The 16,600-nt window shown below is 57.3% G+C and overlaps 1 protein-coding gene across 6 annotated transcripts in view; it reads right to left on the reverse strand.

The window, feature by feature from the left end:
• PSD (pleckstrin and Sec7 domain containing) overlaps nucleotides 1-16,600 on the reverse strand; it is a 47,562-nt gene that overhangs the window by 25,872 nt on the left and 5,090 nt on the right. For 2 of the 6 annotated variants that reach the window (XM_055720789.1, XM_055720787.1), the window contains exons 1-5: nucleotides 12,306-12,448; nucleotides 8,753-9,656; nucleotides 8,572-8,674; nucleotides 7,625-8,093; nucleotides 1,644-2,087 (exon numbers count right to left, since the gene is read on the reverse strand). In XM_055720789.1, coding sequence (XP_055576764.1) covers nucleotides 1,644-2,087; nucleotides 7,625-8,093; nucleotides 8,572-8,674; nucleotides 8,753-9,529 — 1,793 coding nt within the window. In that variant the 5' untranslated portion in view covers nucleotides 9,530-9,656; nucleotides 12,306-12,448. Of the gene's footprint in view, nucleotides 1-1,643; nucleotides 2,088-7,624; nucleotides 8,145-8,571; nucleotides 8,675-8,752; nucleotides 9,657-12,305; nucleotides 12,449-16,600 lie in introns of those variants that run through there. The other 4 variants (XM_055720786.1, XM_055720783.1, XM_055720784.1 and 1 more) reach the window with 2 other exon arrangements.

The raw sequence follows: 16,600 nt of genomic DNA on the forward strand, positions 1-16,600 counted from the left end.
GCACTGCCAGTGTGCTCTGCACTCCACTGACTATAAACCAGGGAGGAAAAACCCCTGTTAAGCCACCTCATTGCCGTTCTTGCTGCCAGCTGTGTGTCTGCACCCTCCCAGCGCACCTGTCCTTCACACTCTCACCTCCCTGTGCCCCTGCGGCAGTGCGGCTGTGGCACAGCGGCACTCCATGGGCAGTAAGTCAGACACTGTCCTCCCAGTTTCTCCAGGGCACTCTGTTTCGCTCCCTTGCCTTGGCAGAGGAATAGGAAGCCAATTGTCCCTGCAGAGAGCACTGATCATGGCTGGATGCTGCCACTCTTTGCTGCCTCGTGCCTCCCCGACATCACTAGCTTTACTGCACAAACCTTGCCCAGACTCTGTGCCATCACATCCCCAGCGTCAGTGCCCCAAAAGAAGGGAATCACTGCCCCAAAATTATGTTGCAGTAATCCAGGGACCAAGGAGCAGATGTGATGCCCCACTCTCCTCTCTTAACTGCAGGCACCAGGGCTCAGATCCCCACCTGGCCACCCCAAGTCGAGCCTACGAGGATGGTGCAGGTTGCAACAAGAACTGACATTAGGTTTGGTCTGGAAAAGACAAAACCCAAAAAAGTTCGGTGTGGGAAAGTCCAAAGCCTAGAAAGTGGATGAGGGATTGAAGAGGCTCTGGCATTGCACAGAAGGTCACCTGGCAGAGAGACCTTGTGGGGAGGCAATGCAAATAGGAGGGCCAGTGCCGGCATGACTAAGACATCAAATTCCCCGAGAGCTACCAGCCCGGCAGCTGAACCACAGCACCAGACCTGACATCCTGATTGGACCTGACCACACTCTGGATGAACGTTCCCTGGAAAAGGGAAAGGATGTGGCTTGCCAACTTGCCACATGGCAAGTGCCTCAGCCCAAGACCTTGTTGGAAGCAGGATGAGTGCAGGAAGGCAGTGCCTCAGCCTGGACATGGTCTCACACAGGGACAGGTTGGAAGTGGTGGGGCCAAGCTCCCCCAGCCTGCTGCACCAGAGATCGCCCCAGGCATGGGGCAGCCATCTGGAGCCCAGGTGCAGGCAGGCTTGGAGCAACGTACAGGGAGGCTCTGGTGGGCCGTGCCCATCTCCCAACGTACACGAGGCTGAGGAGGTTCCAGAGGCCAGGACAATAGGTACAAGACCATGGAACTCTTGTCCTCAAGAAACAAGAGGCTACTACTCAGATGGTGAGGGGTGCAGCAGTATCAGGAAGTCTTGGCCTCCAGGACAGAAAGGCTGCTGAATTTCTACTGGTACTCGACTTCTGACTGGCCTCTCCCCACAGCCACCATGGATGATGGAGTGTCCTGCTATGGGAACCACTTCAAACCACGGGATTGAAGTCCTGGGACAATCTGTTTGCTAGGCTGGAGAAAACCTCACAACCCCCCAGCACTGACAAAGCTGGCAAAGATGAAAAAAGGAGATGTCCTCCCATCGACGTGCTACTACTGTGGTGATCGCTGGCCTCATCAGAAAAGCTAGCACTCCCCGTCCTGACCCTTCCCCACTTCCCCAGAAACACAGCTTAGGCTCCGGCTGCAAAACACGCCGCACAGGGTTAGACCCCACACTGAGCCTCGGTGGCCCAGCTGGACAGCAAGCAGTTTTGGTCACTCACCTCATGTTGGAGGCCAAAGGGGTACCAAAGCTGTCCTCTGAGTGGCAAGGGCTGTGCCGAGCACCCTTCCTTCGTCTCCCCCGCTCCTCCTCCCTCTCTGTCCAGGGGGCATCTGTGGCCGAACTGGTCCCAGAGTCTGGCTCCAAGTGAGCCAGAGGAGCAAAGTTCTCCTCAATCAGCTTTGCGCTGTCTCGGATCTGTCCCTGTATTTCTGGGGTGAGGGTTGGGAGGTCAAAAGTGAAAAAGGTCCCGTGGGTGCGGGCTGGGGAGGAGAGAATGTCAATGGAGTCCAGGCTGGTGTAAGATGTGCCTTTGGCTCGATGGGACTCCATGATGCTCTCAAAATGCTTGCTGAAAGAGTCCATGCCATCCTTGGAGAGGCTGTGCCCTAGGAGGAAGGGCACTGGAGACTTGAGCATATCCTGTGTGTCCCGGTCCATGATCCTAGAGCGAAAGAAAGCGAGAAGAGCAGGTCACTGAAAAGCAAAGGATCAAAGCCCCAAAACAAAAGCCCACACACTGCTCCAGAAGGAAACTGGGGAGGGCAGAAATCTCCTCTGAACATCTGTAGACCTCCAAGGAAATGCCTCACCTGCCCAAGACATCATGGGAAGAGGGACAGGGCTGGCCTCCCTCCAGACACATGCTTCTCCTTTAATGCGCCACAGACTTTTGTTCCTTTAGTAGTTCATCCTCCTAAGAAGCTTATGAGATGGCTACTGCTCCCAGTCACTCGACTTGTGCTTATATCCAATAAAGGGCTCAAGCACCAGAAGCAGGATGTGATTCAGCTCAATTTCCAACCAAATCTGGAATTGGCTGAGTTTTCCACAAGCTTTCAGGTCTCCCAGCATCCAGAAGGCTCCTTCTGAAGCTGCTCAGGACAGTGTGGCACCTTCCTCCATGAATGCAGCACCGTGGTTGCTGAGCACCACCCTCAGACCATGCCCAGCACCCACCTACCTGCAAGGTCTGCTGGCTGGTCCCAGGAGATGTCTGAAACCCAGCATGAGGCGGTGCTGAGCCCCAGATTTCTCAAGGCAGTACAGAGGGAACCTCACACCCAGCTCTGGGCTTGAGGACCTGAGCTGGCCCATGTCCCAGAGGCCAGGCTTGGTCCTGGCTCACCATCTTGTCAGGGATCAGCTTGTCTCCAATGCAGATCTGGGTCCAGCCCAACACAGAAGTTTCTAAACCCTGAAGACCCAAGTGCTTTGTCCTGTAAATTAGGGGAAGCGAAGCCTGCCCATCTGTCTGAGCATCAGGGATATTTCCAACCCTGGCAACATCAAAGCTCCAGCCGTACAGGCATAAACACAGCCCTAAAAGCCTACTTTACTCATAAGCCGCTATCACTTTATTAAAGCAGCAGAAAAGCACTTCTTATGCCACTCTCTCCTCTGATTAAAAGAGAGGAACAGCTCCAGCTTGTCATAACTTTTGTTATGAACAAACAGCTTCATGCAGACGGCTGAGAAGATGCATTTCTGTTACAAGCACTAAATCATTTTCATTCATTAGCCTTCACATATCGCTCAAAAATCTCACCCTGATTACTTCAGCAGGCCAAGAGCTGGCAGCTTGGCTCCCCCAGAGTGCTGGCTGGCTCCCAGGGGAGCACAGCGAAGCCACCTGCAGGTAAGCAGGGCAGGGGAAAGGCTGGACTCGCCCATCCACCAGCACTTCCCTGGTTGCACAGCACCGTGTGATGCTCTTACCATGCCCATAGAAGCCCCAGGAGCAGCTGCCTCTGAGGTGGCTTTCTGGCAAGGACAAGGCAAAGGAGACCTCTTTAACATCTGCAGATGAGCTTTACAGATGTGATGTGCATTCACAGTTCCTACCACCCAGCTGTGTGCTACTGAACCAAGCTAACGCTGCTGACTTAGTTTTGTGCCTCAAATCTTTAAGGAGGGCAATGGGCTGTGCCAGGGAGGACAATGCCAGCAGACAGAAGGGACCTTCTTCCCAGAAGAGGGAGCTGGGCTCATTCTTGTGATCAAGTATATTGCCACCAAGCCACAGAAAAAGCACAGCTGGTTTTGTCTACACCGTCCAAGCTCTGGAAGCAATCTTTCCTCCCCAAAATATTAAGCACAAAGCTGTTCATCTCCAGAAGGAACTAGTCGCAACAGCCAGGCTCAACACTGCTTGCACACACCACTCCTGTTTGGACACAGATATTTCATCAGCCCCTGCTGCACTGCCCATCCCCCTGCCCCAGCCCCCCAGGAAGGGTCACCACACCATCACCAAGCCAGACAAATGTGGCTGGGAGGAGCAGAGAGGAGGGGACGCAGAATCTGTAATTGAGCATCTGCGCAAGGGTGATGGCAGCGGGAAAGTAAATAGGTTTCCAGCCTGGAGCTGGGGTGGGAGAGGTGGTCACAGCCTTCCTTGGGAGAGGGCCAGGTGGGTACAGAGGGGAAGCAGATCCCAGGAGCCTACAGCCACGCTGCATTGCATGTTAGTGCCAAAGCCAGCAGGGGAAGGTCTGCCCGCGGGATGGCTGATGGAGGGGAAGGGGCCCCTTCCCCCCGCCTGGTGCTGCAGAGCCATCCACAGCAGCGGGGAGAAGAGGGAAAAATCTCTCTCCCTCAGACCCTCACAGTGGTGTTCTCTCTCTGCTAAATGCTCCTATGACCCTCCAGACCCCTGGCTGCCCCAGCCGTGCCCCATTCCTCCTGCCTGCACAGACATGGCAGGCACTGTCCGGGGATCCCAGCTGAGCAAGAAGAAGGTGATGCTATATAGCACCACCCAGCAGCCCCTCACCTTATTCCTCTCTGAACAAAGCTCCTGTACAGACCAGCCCCAGCAGCTCCTTGCGCTTCCCCCAGGCTCCTTCACACATCTCCTCCAGCCTGGCAGCTGCCTGCTCCTAGGGCTCAGTGTCCAACCTCCAACCCGTGCTCAGCCACAGCTACCAACCACAGGCACTGCAGCCCCCTCTGGGTGCCCATGCTCCCCTGCCATGTCCTCACCATCACACTGTGGTCATGCTGCCCCCCGTCCTCCCCCAGCTCACTGGCAGATGTCTTCTGTCATTGCCCTGAGCATTGCCCCGAGCATCCCCCTCCTTCCAAGCCTGTGGGACGTGGGGGCATCACCCTGAGCTGTGGCTCTGCAGCCACCTTGAGCGCTAGGGCAGAGGCTCAGCCTCAGCACAACACACCAGAGGCTTGTGGCTACCGAGGCAGGTTAAGCACATGCTTAAGCATTTGATGAAATCGAAGCCGTAACCATTTTTTTAATCCCCAACAAGCCTTGCCCTGTAGCCAGCTATTTTCTCACCTCCGAGGAGCGAGCACAAAGGCTCTGAAAAGGCTCCCCAGGTAGTAAATCCAAGGGCTTTCCCAGGCAAGGCTGCTCTGCTTGCAGGGAGAACAGGCGCCTCTGCTCCTGCCAGCCCCCTGTGTCTCAGGGGCGTGGGGCACCCCCCAGCAAAGCCTCTTCTCTCTTATCAGCCCAAGGCACCCGTGCAGCAGCTTCTCCAGCATGTCTGCCGATGCTTAAGGAGGAAGGGAATTGATCCAGCTCTTGCTGACGGGTTTTGGCTCTCCAGGACTAACAGGAATAAAGACGGTAAAGGCTTAGACTAGTCATTAAGAGTCAGTAGTTCTGACTCTATCAAGGAGAGGATTTGCTGGAAGAAGACACCATTTCTTCTGTCGCTTTCCATGTCCCGTTTGATTTGGTGTTGGATTTTTTTAGCTGTTAGCACCCTCTCTTATTTTAGGAGGGAAATCACCAAAGATGTCCTTTAGCCAGAATATGAAGGACAACAAGATAGCACTAAGCTGAAATCCCCCTTGCAGTGGGTGCTAAACCCTGAAGGCTAGATTTTCAAAGGGATTTACATGTCTAAATGCTGCAAATCAGCATCCAAAGGTGCTTCAGTAATTTTGAAGGGCTGGTCCTTCCCAGCTACCAGGACATGCCTGGGGTACAGCAGCTCCTGCAGCAGCAGAATGGTTCTGGCTCCAGGGAGCTCAGGGGGCTTCTATTTCTATATCACCCCAGCATCACCCCTCCTGTCAGCAGGCAAAGCAGAAAGCTTGAAGTAGAAAACATCAATACTGGTGACTGGTAAACAGGGAGGAAGACTGCAGCTGCAGAGCTCAGAAATGGTGTGTAAGCAGAAACCCAGGCCTGTGATGCAGGAACCAAACAAGCTCATGGTTTGAAGCTCAGGATTTTCAAGATGCTGCCTGCACGGTCTGCACCTACTTGGGGAATATTCAGGGGTCTGCAAAGTGAAAAAAACACTGGTCTACACAGAAGCCATGTAAAATGAACATGATGTCCCTATATGCACATTGGTAATTAATTACACCAGGAGCACTGTCTTTAGGGGCAACAATGCACTTAAGGACACATCCCGGCTTCTAGCACTGTCTGGGGAGCTACAGGAAGGTGTCTCAGGGGGCAAGAAGCAGGCCTAGGCTTACAAGCTCAGAGGACCTGTAGCAGACCTAGTACATACTTGGAAATAAAATACCACTACACAAGATAATTGTTACAATAACTTGAAGAACTTCTTTGCAGTGATAATAACTTTACACTTTACACAAAACTTCTATCACTATTCATTTGGGAAAAAAAATGTACTAAGAATGGCTTATTTTCTGCTTTTCTCTAGAACCTGAAGTTTTTGAGGACAAGGTGGGTGGCAGGGAGGGATGAATCTGTCCCCTCCACCAGAGATGCAAGGGCTGGACAGACTGGCAGGAGCCCAGCTCCCCATGTGACACACACCTTCCCTCCCCATCAGCCCAGCACCTTTGTGCTTCTCCTTCCCAGCACAGGGGCACCACTGGGGCTTATATTTTCATTATCTTTTCCCATTGCCGACATCAAACCTTCCCTTTTCCTTTTCCTCCACCTAAATGCTCCCTGCCTGCCCTTTGCACAGCCAGGTGAGTGCATGCTGCCATGTGGCGTCTCAGGCATCGCACTGGCTTTGTGCTTCCCAGGCGAGAACTCTCCCCACTCCTGCAGAGCACTTGCTGATGATGCTGAGCCCCCTCATCTCGGGATACGTATGTCAGGAGATGCCCTTGGCTGCCACTGCCCACACAGGCACCTCCTGCTCCCTGCCAGGGCCTTTCCTCTCCTGGTGGCTGTCCCACAGAGTGTGCTGGAGCTCCTGCCCTCATGATACCTCCTGTGGCAGGCAGGTGATGCCCATCACTCCTCACAGTCAATCCACCACTCCAGGGGACACTCCACAGGCAGAGTCTTATGCCACCAGGCCAAAATGCCACCTCCCACAGGTCCTAACTGCCGGTGCCCGGCACGGGGCAGATGGCAGCTCAGATGGCGCTAGCTGCCCACAGGCAGGTAACTGAACGCTGGCCTTGGCGTCAGCCACCCCATCAGCATCCCAGCAGGCTTTTTCTGCCACACAAGTTAACACAAAAGACAACAAAATGCTTTTTCCAGCCCAACACATCCCCCACTCTTACCCAAACATGGCAAACACCTACAGAGGCCAAGCAAAAGAGACCGCTCCTGGCACTGATGCGGAGCCACCTGTGGAGGGGAGGGCAGCCCAGCAGCGCCTGCCAGCACGCAGCAGCTCCAGGACGTGGCCTGGGCTCAGGTGCCCTGACACTGTCACCCCAACGCCCGGCAGCCCTGGGGCAGGACATAATTCACCTGGTGGGACTCGTGCTGGGAAGCCTCGCTCAGCCAGGCGACCTGAACTGGAGGGCTCACCCCAGGGGAGTGAGGCTCGCAGCACAGCGCCCAGGGGTGGATCACCCGCAGCCCTACCCTTCCCACAGGGCGCTGAGGGGCTTACTCCCAGAGCCAATCCCAGCGGGACAATCCAGGACCCCGTCTGACCCACACACACAGCTCGCATGGAGCTACTGGGATTTTTGCCTCAGACACTCTTTTGGCAGAGCCCATTCTGCCATGCAAGGGACAATAAGGAGGGTGAGAGGAGCCTTTTGCCCACGCGCATGAAGCCTCACCTTTCCCTGTTCTCCTTCCTCATAGCCTCAAACACCTCATCATCCTCATCCACGTCCCCATCCTGTGGCCCATCCTTCTGGCAGCCAGTGCCCGGGGCGGGGGGCTCCTCCGGTGTGCTGTTCCTCCTGCCCGGAGTGCCCCCAAAGCTTGGGTTGCTCTCGCTGTCCTTCTGGCTCTCAATCGCTGAATCCACCTCCTCCTTCTCTGCCAGGATATCGTCGATGTTGGTTTCACGATAGCACCTCAGTGGCACTGTGTCCAGGTCTGTCTCCGAGTACTTCACTGTCCTCTTTATAATCCCAGTCTCGCAGGAGATGGGCTTCTGGCTGCCCGGAGGAGACATCTCTATCTCCACCTCCACGTGGCTCAGGCTGTGCTTGGGCACCAGCCCCGGTGGCTCGGCAGGCAGCGAGTGGACGGGCTTCTGGGGGGGCTCAGCCAGGGGAGCAGAGTCAGGTACAGAGGAGCCTGCAAGGGACCCCTGAGCACTCAGGGTCACAAAGTGCTGGGGAGCCGCTCCTGCGGCATCACACACACCCCAGGAGAGGGGTCACACATGTGGTGGGCACCAAGGAACAGGGATGGGGAGCCAGAAGGAAAAAGGGTGGGAGAGGGAGAGACAGGGAGCTGTCAGCGCTGGTGTGCCCACATGCAGCCCTGAGCCCCCACCCGAACCCCAAACCCTTCTGCAGAAGCAGCCAGGGGCTGCTGGGGCTCAGGGCTCTGTATCGCCCACTCTGCACAACACTTCGTATGGCGGTTGGCAGGTGCAGGATCTGGCCCCAGGAGGACACAGACTGGCCGATGTTGAGGGAATCTCAGCTGTCCAGTGGGCACTGACCAGCCTGGAGGGACAGACAGCCCCAGGGGGAGCCTCAGCAGCAACTCGATCTTGCAAAGGAGAGGTCGATGCAGCTGTGGGCATCCTCCCTGCCAAACTTCTTACCTGTCTGCGGGGCATCCGAGGAGCCGTAGAAGAATTCCCACTTGGCCTGGGCAATGCGCTGGGCATGGGCTGAGCTCTGCCGGTGGTAAGGCCAGGCGCTGCCCTGCGGAGGGGAGAGTGGTGAGCAGGCAAGGAACTGTGGGGCAGAGCTTGCGCCTGGAGCGGGGCGCCTGGCACCTACCTGGGCTCGGGGCTCTGGCTTCAGGGAGCTCCTGGCGAGGGTGGGGAAGTCCTCCGGCAGCCCGTTGACGAGGGATCGGCAGAGGCCGTCAGCATTGAGGGCACAGGGCTCCTTCCCACAGGGACGGGTGTCCCCCGGGGTCCTGCCCCTGGCCAGAAGCGGGTCAGATGCAGATGCCTCCATCCTCAGTGTGTGCAGGAGCCGCTCCTGGGGCAGGGGTTGGGGCTGAGGAGACCCCGTGTCCCCAGCAAGCTCCAGGCTGCGGCTGAGGCTGCGGGGGCCGTTCTCCCAGCAGGGCTGGGGGGGCTGTGGGCCACCCAAGGTCCGCACACTGGCCTTCTCAATGAAGCGGAAGGTGACGATGGAGCTGTGTCCCTCCGGGGCCGTCGCCACCAGCGGGCTGCGGCTACCCAAGGAGGAGAGCACTGGGCTGGGTCTGCCCCGCCGCGGGGTGCAGGGGGCTGTCAGGCGCCCCGTGCCCGGGCAGCCCCCATTGCCAAAGGCAGCCACCTCCACTGGCTTGCGGGCCAAGGAGCCGGTGCTGTTGTAGAGTCCAAGGGGGCATCGGTGGGAGTCAGAGGCCAGGCCCTTGCGCAGGAGGTAGAGGCGGCCAGCATTGAGGTTGGGGGTGAGACAGCGTGGGGGGGTGCCCCTCCCAGCCTTGGGGCTTCCCCCTGCCAGCCAGGACCTCTGGTCCAGCCCACGGGCAAACGGCGGGGGCGAGGTGGCACAGCCCTCCTCAGGGTGGAAGCGGACAGGTCCTCCCACCTGGGCCATCCTGCCGGAGGAGGGCACGGAGACGTCAGGTCTGGAGCCTGGCAGGATGACAAGGGGATGGCAAGGTGGGTTCCCGGCACCCCTGAGATGATGGCCAGGTCTTGGGGTGACACATCCTCAGGCAGCCCTGAAACAAGGGCGAGGAGAGCTGGTTAGGGGAAGGAGGACACCAGACAGAGTCTGAGGCCGTGAGGAAGAAGAGAAAAGGTGCCTTGCCCTCATAGCAGGAGAAAGGGATGCTCCAAGTGAAACAACCCCCTTCAAGCCTCCTGCTGCAAGAAGCAGGCAAGCTTCATTGTGGGCTTCATACCAGCTCAACCATGGGAACACTGGCAGCCTTTTGCTTGGTCCCCAGGCACCCAGAGTGTTTGCTTTCTCCCCAGGGTGCCAGGATGCTCTGGCACTCGCCCCACAGACCAGCACCCCAGACACAGTGAGAGAGCGTACTATGCACTTTGAAACAGGTTTCATTCATCGTGCTTTAGGCTGAATCTATTCACTACCCACAGCCTACTACAATAACTTAATAAGGGGGAAAAAATGATACACTGGATCACTGAGACATCCTCCAATTGTACTTGCTCAAGGAGTTTAACATGAGCAGCACAAGCAAGGAGCTTCTCCCTTTGGAGGCCAACCTGGGTTTAAAGTGTGTCACACCAGCACATGCAGCAGCCTCTACCGGGGGTGCAGACAGAGCTGTCAACACCCACAGATCCAAAAAGCAGGGTTAGAACCATCTCCAGCCCTGGAGGAACGCTCACCTGCCTGCCCACCTCTGCCCAGACACCATGTATCCAGAGGTGGGACCAGTCCCCCTCAGCAGCTGCAGGTGGCTGTGGGGGAAGGCAGGACCCCGAGCCCCCACCGGCTCTGCAGGCAGGGCTGCTGACATTTTTCTTTCTCCCAGCAGAGATAAAACTTGTACTCATCCTTCACAGAGTTTCTCTGAATTCCTCGTGTGCAGAGAAGACTCTGCCTTGGCTGCTTCTGCCTTCTGACAGACGCCAAGATACTAAGTCCCTCACTTAGATCTCATCATTTGAGAGTGAGAAACCAAATGCCAGATGCAAAAAGAGGAAAGCATGGTTTCTTCTCCCTGTTTCTGAATGCAAGACAGACAGGGTTAAATTGCTGAAGGATGGGGCACTGGATTTTCAAGGGTGTTTAGGCTCCAGAGATGCAGAGACATAACTTCATGAAATAGCCCGTATCACCCCTGTGGGGCAGGCGCCCATCTATCTGCATTATCACACTGCTAAAAAGTCCGGCTCCTGCTAAGCAACAGCAATCTGTAATTCACTCACCACAAAAATATACTGTTTTGCTTTATATATCAGTTACTGTTTTAGCAGGTTTTTTCTCCTGTTATGGTTGTGTTCACATTCAAGGTTGCTGAACTTAACTGATAAATAATGAAGATGCGGGGTTCATATATTTCAAATGAAATTCCACTTTTTATCTCAACGCAGACTGACACAGATGCCAAGGGAAAAAAAAAAAGTTATCACTAGGGATAGCTGGCATTCGCCGTAACATAACAAATCTACAAAACCCAGCCTATCTCAATACATGTGAGCTATTACGAAAATAAATGGGATAACCATAGCGTGTCCTCCTGGTTATCAAAGGAGAATGATCAAATCCAGAGTAAAGGCTATGCCCACCTGCAGCCTGCGGAAGCTGGATGGCTACACCACCCAGCGGAGTGAGCTTTTCATTAATAATGAAAGGTAAAAAGCACAACTGCAACCACGATGAAAAATCAGTGACGGAGCTAAGGCTTCTGCTTGCTGATATAAATCGTGAATCAAACCTGTGCTCTTTAAATCACCGTGATGAATGGGCTGGGCTGCAAGGCAGCGGCGGGCTGGGGTGAGCCGTGCGAGGGAGAGCTGGCGGGGGGCTGCCCGGTCAGCCCGGGGCACGCCTCCGAGGAAGCCCCCGGCAGCTGCGGCGGGGGGTCGGGAGCTGCGCGTCCGTGGGGGGGTTCATCTGAGCCATAAGCCACCTCGCACGTACTGGAGACTTGCTCCTCCGGCGGCCCCAGGGGTGCCCCGGGGTCCGTCCCGGCGCCGTGCAACAGGGGCCGGGCAGCGCCGGGCGGTGCGGGGGCAGCAGGAGCTGCGGGGGCGGCCGGGGGCAGCAGGGGGAGCACGGGTGGAGCGGGGGGAGCAGCGGGGGTGCAGGGGGAGCAGGCGGTGCAGCGCTGATTTCACACCGCGGGCCTGCGGGGGCCGGACGCGGTGCCGGTGGTGGCAGGGGACTGGGCAGAGCAAGCGGCGGCTGAGCCCGGGCACCGGTGCCTCTGCACCCCGGAGGGACACGAGGCGGTTTCGGGGGACGCAGCTGTGACCGAGGAGGGGCGCCTGGCGGCCCTGGGACCAACAGGGGACCCTTTCCTGGGGGGTGTCGAGGTAAGGAACGTGCCCCGCTTCCAAGCTGGAGCTGAGCCTGCCCCCCCCTCCCCACCCCCCCCCCCCAGCCCGGCCTCCCTCGCCCGGTACCTCCCGTCTCGGGGGGATCAGCCCTGAGTGGATGTGACATCCATCCGGATGAGGAGGGAGCCCCCGCCCGCCCGCTCCCTCCGCACCGGCACACCGGGGCGGGTCTCGGCCCCGCCGGGCATCCACCGGTGCCACCGCAGCCCGGTGCCGCCGGTCACCGCTGCCGGCGGGGTGCAGAGCCGCCCCGGCCCCCGCAACAACTGCTGCAACTTTCCCCGCTCCCCCGCCGCCCGGCTCCGGCCTCCGCTCCCCGCCGCCCCCCGCCTTACCGGCGGTGCCGCTGCATCCTGCGCGCCGCTGCCCCGCGCTGGCGCCGGTACGGCTCGGCTCGGCCCGCCCCGTCGGGCCCGGTGCGGTGCGGCGCAGCACGGCACGGTGCCACCGGCCCCAGCCCGCCGCTCCCTGCCGCGCTAATCCCGGGCCGGGCCTGTCACTCCGCCCCGCTGACAGCCCCGGCAGCCAATGGGGAACCTTGCCGGGCGCCGCGCCCCGCCCAGTGGCACCGGTGGTGCGTGTCCCCGGGTAGCACCATGCGCGTCCACGTGTCCAGCTGTGCGCATCCCCGTGTCCCGGTTTATCACCGGGCGGGTCCCAGTATCCCACTGTAACACCATGAGGTCCTGATATCCTGCTATGAGCATCCCCATACCCCGCTATCCCGCTGTAACACCATGAGGTCCTGGTGCCCTGCTGTGCACACCCCCGTGTGAAGCTGGCCTCACACACCAGCACATGCAGCCCCGTACAGCAGCGTGCACGGCCCCGTGTCCCGATGTGCACATCTCCATTTATCAGCACGCACATCACCGCGTGGCACGTCCCTGCTCAGCAGCACACATGTTCCCGTGTGACCACAGGCACACGTGCTCACACATGAGCACACACAGCCCTGTGTGTTGTGTCCTGTGCTGCAGGGTACAGGCTGGGCCCGTGCCCCACTGCTGCTCAGGGACCAGGAAAATGAGAAGACAGAAGCTGCCATGTGGCCTGGGCCACTGGCCACCCTGATGAGCCATTGGCCCTTGCCCCAGGGCACAAACTCCATACCAGGGACTTGCCCCTCTGCAGGTCCTCAACCTAAGCACACCATGGCCGCTACCCAGGCGTCCCAGGCCACCAGTGACCTGCCATCACTGTGTCACCAGCCACCCCAAAGATGGGAAATGCCATCCCAGTCTCAGGAAACCACTTTGTGCTAGAAGGGAAAAAAAACCCCATCCTTCACACCCTGCCCCAGGAGCTCCAGCAGCACCAGCAGCGTGTGCCAGCAGCTCATACAGGGCAGCCAGGCGCCAAGGTGAGGGGTGCTGTTGCAGGCACCCCAGCCACCACACTGGGCCTGCAAGTGGCAGCCACTGGGGCTGGCAGCCAGCACTGCTGCCTGCCCAGGTCGCCAGATCGATTCGCTATTAAGCGGCACTTTATTACCCAGCCCAGCAATCGTTATTAAATGTGCAGGAGAGGAGAGGCCCAAGGGAGCAGAGGCCTCATGTGCGTGCCGTGCCTGTAAGGGATGTGGGGAGACCTATCCTTCCTTGCTGCTTTCCCTGCCCATACTGAGCCCAGATCTGTGCCCACCTGCCCTCACAGCCACCCAGGAAGCATATCCCCTTATCCGCTCCCAAACATAGGGATGAGGGGAGAAAGCAGCAGTCTGGGCAGGCTCTCCTCATGTTTAATGCATTGACGTGCTGCCATTTTTTCTCCCTCCTTCTCCAGGCTTCTGCCTGCGCAGGGCCCCTCTCCCACACACCGGGGACCACAGGTCCCCAGGCTGCCTCGCACATAGCCGGCTTTCCCAGCAGACTGCAAGAAGCTAGGCTAATTAGGGGCCTCACTGATGTGGGATCAGCGACCTGATTCCTTCAGCAGCTTCTCGATGGCAGGAGGGTGGGGAGGGGGGAAGGCTTTTCTCTAAGCTGCAGCCGGAGTGACAAATTTAACCAAGTGGAAGAGCTCAGAGCCTTCCCAGCATGTCCATACCAGGATGAGGCATGCCTGTGCCTTCCCAGCACCTGCAGACAGCCCTGCTGAGAGCTGCAGAGGGTAAGGGAGAGGTCCTCTCCTGCCACCCTGGCCAGAGAGCCAGGCCAGCCCCAGAAAACACATTTCCTGCCAAACCACCTGTTTCCCCTGCAGCTGCTGTTCCTCTCCCCTGCTGTGCTCCACTCCATATCCCCCTCAACTCCCCACAGCCCTATAACTCTGGAAGGATGTGCCCACATACATGGATCCAGCTAGCACTGACACAAGCTCCACCGGGTCAAGATTTAGCCCTGGCTCCCCTGGTCCCTCCTGCTGTGAGCCCCTCCCCAGCTGATGCGGGGCAGGAGGGAGCAGGGAACCCCTCTGGAAAATGACAGAAGGGCACAAGCAAGGTCCCCAGTGTTCTACCCCACAGCCCCAACCCAGCGGGCTTAGCTAGAGAGCCTGGAGGTCAGTGCACTGGGAGCCCTCTTTACTGTCACTTGGGTACTTCAGCACCTCCAGTCTTGACCACAGGTAGTGCATGAGAGCCCACCTGGCTCCACATCATCCCTTTCAGCTTTCTGGGCTCTGCCAGTTCCTCAAGCCCAGCCACAGGCAGCTTTCCAGGAGTTTTCTATTGCCAGCATTGCCCTTGCTCATTGCAACACAGCACTCCCTCCCAAGGCCAGAAGGCGTTGGTGTCATCAGGGCAGCACAATGAATTTCTTGCTTGGAAGAGATGGACCTGGGATGTCAGTGTCTTGGCCGATGTACAGATCTGTCTGATATTTGGGTGGGGACAGGGCAGACTAACTCATTCCCCCAGCCGGCTCCAGGAGGGGATGGTGCTCAGCCTGCCCTAAGGCACACAGGTCAGCCTCTAGAAAGGCACTTCTGCAATTGCAGCTCTGCTTGGAATAAACACCCTGGTGCACCTCAGGGCTGCTCCCCTGAGCACAGGGAGGCTGGCAGAGCAGTTTTCTTGAGGCACTGCAGAGAGCATAAGGGCCATATTCTGCCTCCCCACTGCCAAAGTCTGTGGGGCTGTGCTTTGGCCTCGGGGTACAGCACAGCCCTGCAAGTGGGCACAGACACTCCATCAGCAGATGAGTGCTCCTCATCCAGTTCACTGCAAGCACCATGGAAGGAGCAACTCCAGCCCCACAGGAGATGGGTCCCAGTGAGCACAAGCAAAGCTGAACTCCTCCTGTCTCTGCATTGAGGGCTCCAGGGCAACCAATTAGGTTGCATGTGCTCCCTCAAGATCTAGACTTAACTACATGGCTCTAATTAATGCCTTCTGCCTCTGATGCCAACACCCAACCACATCCTCGCTGTATATTAAAAAGCCACTGCAGTATAAGCCAGGTCTTTAATGGGTTGATACACATATCTGTTATTGCACCAAGCTGGTGGTTAAGGATGAATGGTGACAATATCATTCCTTGACAGCCTGTTACACAAATGCTTCCTTACAGCTTACTCTGAGCACAAAGGTGGGGCTGGAGACCCTGCCTGTCCCCCTGCCCAAACATTGCTGGGACCTGGATCAGTGCTCACCTGCACTGTCCTGTGCCTCTTGCAGCTCCCTTGCATGGGGCAGGCATGTGAGACCATGGCAGGATTTTTCAGGGTGAAAGGCACTCTGGAAGAGGACATGGACTGCAAAATGTCTTACCAGAGAAAAGCCGGTGCAGACTACAGTCTATGCAAGGGATAGCTGCTGCCTGCCCAACTACCAGTGCCTTCCCCAGTGTCCCACCTCCCTACCTGCGGCTGTCCCCTCTTGCAGGGCTTGGAAGAGCAAAGCCACAGAAAGAAGGTAGAAAAAGCTTGTACTGGGCCTCAGTGAGCTGTAACAAAACATTTCTGTAATGCCCTGGGAACGCCTGCTGTTACAGAAATCCCCTCAGACTGTCCCAGCCCCAGGCAGCACCCATGCAGGATGCAGGCTTTCCCTTGCACCAGCATTGCTCAGTTGAGACAAAGGCAGAAATGCCAGCATGGTAAAACCTGTCCTGGGGATGTGGGCGGTGGGGCCTCAGCACAGCTTGAGCCATAAATAATCTCCCTACACAGCAGTTAGGGGAACAACAGTGTGGGAGTATCTCTTGGTAAAGAGATGTTCAGGGAAAAAGATGCTCTTGAAGGAAAGCAGATTTCCTTCAAGAAAGAGTGATGGTGGGGTGCACTTTCCACTGAGGATGGAGCTTCATGGGTGCCAGCAGGTCACTCAGACCCACCTCACTGAGGTGAGTCACTGCACCAAAGAGACAAATATAGTCTGAAACAACCCAAATCACCATCTCTCTGGTACAGCCTCCCAGGACACAACTTGTGCTGCAGCACAGATCTCTGGAGATACTCTTCAACTAGTCTCCACAACAGTAAGGTGCAATCCCTTCCCCACCACCTTCAGCCTCAAGATTCACATGGGGAAAGGTGAAAGGCTGTAGAAGGGGAGTAAAAACAATGGATGCAGGGAATCTCTTATGCAAAAAAGAGACAATAGGCCCCAGGCAGACAGCCTGACCCAGCCCAGGGACAATGTGGTCACACACAGAATTGTATAAAAGGTGTGGAAATCCTAAAAGGT

The sequence above is a fragment of the Falco cherrug genome, chromosome 9 (assembly GCF_023634085.1).
Source record: "Falco cherrug isolate bFalChe1 chromosome 9, bFalChe1.pri, whole genome shotgun sequence".
Taxonomy (NCBI): Eukaryota; Metazoa; Chordata; class Aves; order Falconiformes; family Falconidae; genus Falco; species Falco cherrug.